At 58.3% G+C, this 3,064-nt stretch overlaps 1 protein-coding gene across 1 annotated transcript in view; it reads left to right on the top strand.

The window, feature by feature from the left end:
• MNX1 (motor neuron and pancreas homeobox 1) overlaps window positions 1-2,151 on the top strand; it is a 3,479-nt gene extending 1,328 nt beyond the window's left edge. Inside the window, exons 2-3 of the mRNA XM_021387914.1 lie at window positions 803-963; window positions 1,109-2,151. Coding sequence (XP_021243589.1) covers window positions 803-963; window positions 1,109-1,453 — 506 coding nt within the window. The 3' untranslated portion in view covers window positions 1,454-2,151. The remainder of the gene's footprint in view (window positions 1-802; window positions 964-1,108) is intronic.

The following is a 3,064-nucleotide window of genomic DNA, read 5'->3' as shown; positions in this document are numbered from 1 at the left end:
GGAGCGCTGCCCTCACATAGGGGCGGGGGGGAGCGGGGATGGCAGAATCGCACCGCGGTGCGAAAATGCTCCCGGGCCCCCGCTGCCCTTCCCCGGCCACAACGCGAGCGGAGCCGCTCCGCCGCTTTCCTCGTTTTCTAAACCCAAAGAGCGAAAGTGCCGAACCGCGGTGAGAACCGCGCGGTGCCCCCCCCCCCCGCCTTCCTTTATTTTTTTTATGAAATCTCGATTTGAATTGTTTTGAAAGCGGAAAATGTGCAAACTCTCTGTCATATAGAGAATATTTTTTTTTCCTCGATCCAAGGCCGCTTGCCGTCTCTCGGCCCTTTTCGGTGCCCTCCCGAACGCCGGCGCGGAGCCGCTGCCGCATCCCGTGGCTCTGGGTTAGGATTAGGGTTGGGGTTAACCAGCGCATCCCGTCCATTGGGGTTAGGATCAATTAACGCATCCCGCTAATTGCCGCCGCCGGGCTTTGCTTAGCGCGTTAAACGCAACGAATCGCCGCTCCCGGGAGAGCGCGGTGCCACTTCGCCGCGATCGCCGGCAGCGTTTCGTTGTGCGGCCCTCGGGGAAACGAAGAGAGATTTCCTTAAATTTTCTTTTTTCTTCTTCTTTATTTAAACGGCTTGTTTCCCTCCCCCCCCCCTTTCGCCCCTACTGGGGATCCCCACCATCAACGCTCCTCTGTTCCCCCTCGCTCCGCGCTGCGCTTCTCGCTCCGCGGCCGCTCCCGTCCCATCCGGGGCCGCCGTCGGGGCCGCCCCGCGCTGACGGTCGCGTTCCCACCTTCCACCCCCCGCAGCTCAGGCGCAGTCCAACCTCCTGGGGAAGTGCCGGCGGCCGCGCACCGCCTTCACCAGCCAGCAGCTGCTGGAGCTGGAGCACCAGTTCAAGCTCAACAAGTACCTCTCCCGACCCAAGCGCTTCGAAGTGGCCACGTCGCTGATGCTCACCGAGACGCAGGTGGGGGGAGAAATAAGGAAAAACAGTGGTAATTAAAAGGGGGAGGAAAAAGGGATGGGGGGTGAGGGGGAAGGGATGAGGAGGGCACGTGGAGAACGGCTGCCGCCGAGGGGCGGCGGGTGAGGAGTTTGTCCCCCATTTCTAGGTGAAGATTTGGTTCCAGAACCGCCGCATGAAATGGAAGCGTAGCAAAAAGGCGAAGGAGCAGGCAGCCCAGGAGGCCGAGAAGCAGAAGGGAGGAGGAGGAGAGGATAAAGCGGCCGAGGAGCTGCTGCTGCCCGGCCCGGAGAAAGGCGGCGGGAGGCGGCTGCGGGAGCTGCCCGACAGCGAGCCCGAGGACGAGGAGGAGGAAGAAGAAGAGGAAGAGGAGGTCGAGGCCGGGCGGTGCTGCCCCTACCACTCCTCCGACTGCTCCGAGGCGGACGAGGAGGACTCGCAGCCCGGGGGCCGGCCCGGAGCTGCCCCGCCGCCCCCCGCACAGCCGCAGTGAGCCCCCGGCCGCCCCGTCGGGGCCGCTCACCGGCGCAGGAGCCTCCTGGCTTCTCTCCCCCCCCCCCCCCCTCCGCGCTCCGCTCACATCCTGCTCGGAGGGGGACGCGGAAGGGGATCCTCCGTCTGCCGAGCGGGGGGGGGAGGATTCACACAGTGTTATTGACTGAGAAGCGGCCACGACTTGAACCCCCCTCCCCGCCCTGCCCTACGTTCGCTGAGTATCGGAACCGTTTCCTTCTTACCTTATATCGGGAAAAGTGTTTATGTCATGAACGTTAAAACTGCTGCAAATCTCAATACTGTCTTTATTTTTGTATATCGTATTTATAAAAAAAAAAAAAATTAATTCCTCTACTTATGCATGCTAAATTATTACCCAGCCCCTCCCGCTGTGAGGTGGGGGGGAGGAATAAAAATAAAGAGCGTTTTGTACTGGGGACGTGTGCGGCTCTTGGGGGCGGGGGGCTGGGGCTCTCCGCCGTGCGGGGCTGCGATTCCCCCCACCTGTGGGGCGGCAGATCCAAAGCGGCGTTAATTCTCCTTTTGAGAACGTGGGAGGGGCTGTACCCCACCCGGGGCCGCGAAGAGCCCCTCCGACGGCCGAGCGCGGCCGCTCCGGGATTTATCTCTCCAATAAATCCCCGGATCAATCGGTCCTTGTCACGGCGGCGCTTCCCCGGCTCAATTAGAGCGCATTTAAATACAATCACTGCCTCTGCCCCGCCTGTGCCCCGTGGCTCAGCTCCGCCAACGGGCGGAGGCGCCGCGTCCGCGCAACATGCGCGGGGAACCGCAGCCGGGGCGCAACCGCTTGTACGGGGGAAAACGGGCCGAAGGCCTCCGAAACGCGTCCTGTACCCCCTCCTGCATTTTACGCGTATATGTTATGTTTTTATTTCTTACATTTAAAAACTATATTTTTAATTTTTTTATTCTTTTTTTTTTGTTTATGATTGTTATTATCGTAGTCTTTATTTTATTATTGTCGTTATTTTTAAAGCAACTTTTTACAGTACCTCCTTAACCTTCACTTCCCCGTTCCGCGGAGCGCAGCCCAGAGCTCAGTGGGGGCTGCACGCAGGAAACCCCTTCCCGATCCTGGGTTGCTTCAAGCGCTGCTCTCCGGAATGGGATTTAGCGGCACTGCTGTTATTTATGAGTTTACTCCCCGACACTCCGCGGGAATATGCTGTAATTTAAAGCCGCTCCCGGGGTAGAGCATAAATCTGGGCAGATCCCAGGTGTCAAAAACCTGATCGGGGGAAACTTGATTTAGGCTGATCGATGCCTGCTCCCCTTGCAGGGAAACAATCGTGTTACGGGCTCTGATTTAAATTGGTACAACGATTTCCTTTCGTTTGCAGGCCGCGGGGTTTGGGGAATGTAAAGAGAGAAAACGAAGGGAAAGGGAGAGGGAAGGGAAAAGGAAAGCAAAGGTAGCTTTGCGATTTTCAATCGCAAATTTGCGATTTTCAATGCACAACTCCGGCACAGCGCAGTGGCTTCTCTGCCCCCGAGCCCGGATCTCCTTTTCTGGCTGAGATCCGTCTGCACTTCGCTTAAATACCCGAAATCGGGCAACCTGCCTCGTTATCCTGAATAGTGGTAA

The sequence above is a fragment of the Numida meleagris genome, chromosome 2 (assembly GCF_002078875.1).
Source record: "Numida meleagris isolate 19003 breed g44 Domestic line chromosome 2, NumMel1.0, whole genome shotgun sequence".
In the NCBI taxonomy this organism is placed as follows: Eukaryota; Metazoa; Chordata; class Aves; order Galliformes; family Numididae; genus Numida; species Numida meleagris.
Note: the sequence above shows the minus strand (reverse complement) of the source record. Positions and strands in the feature narration are given on the sequence as shown.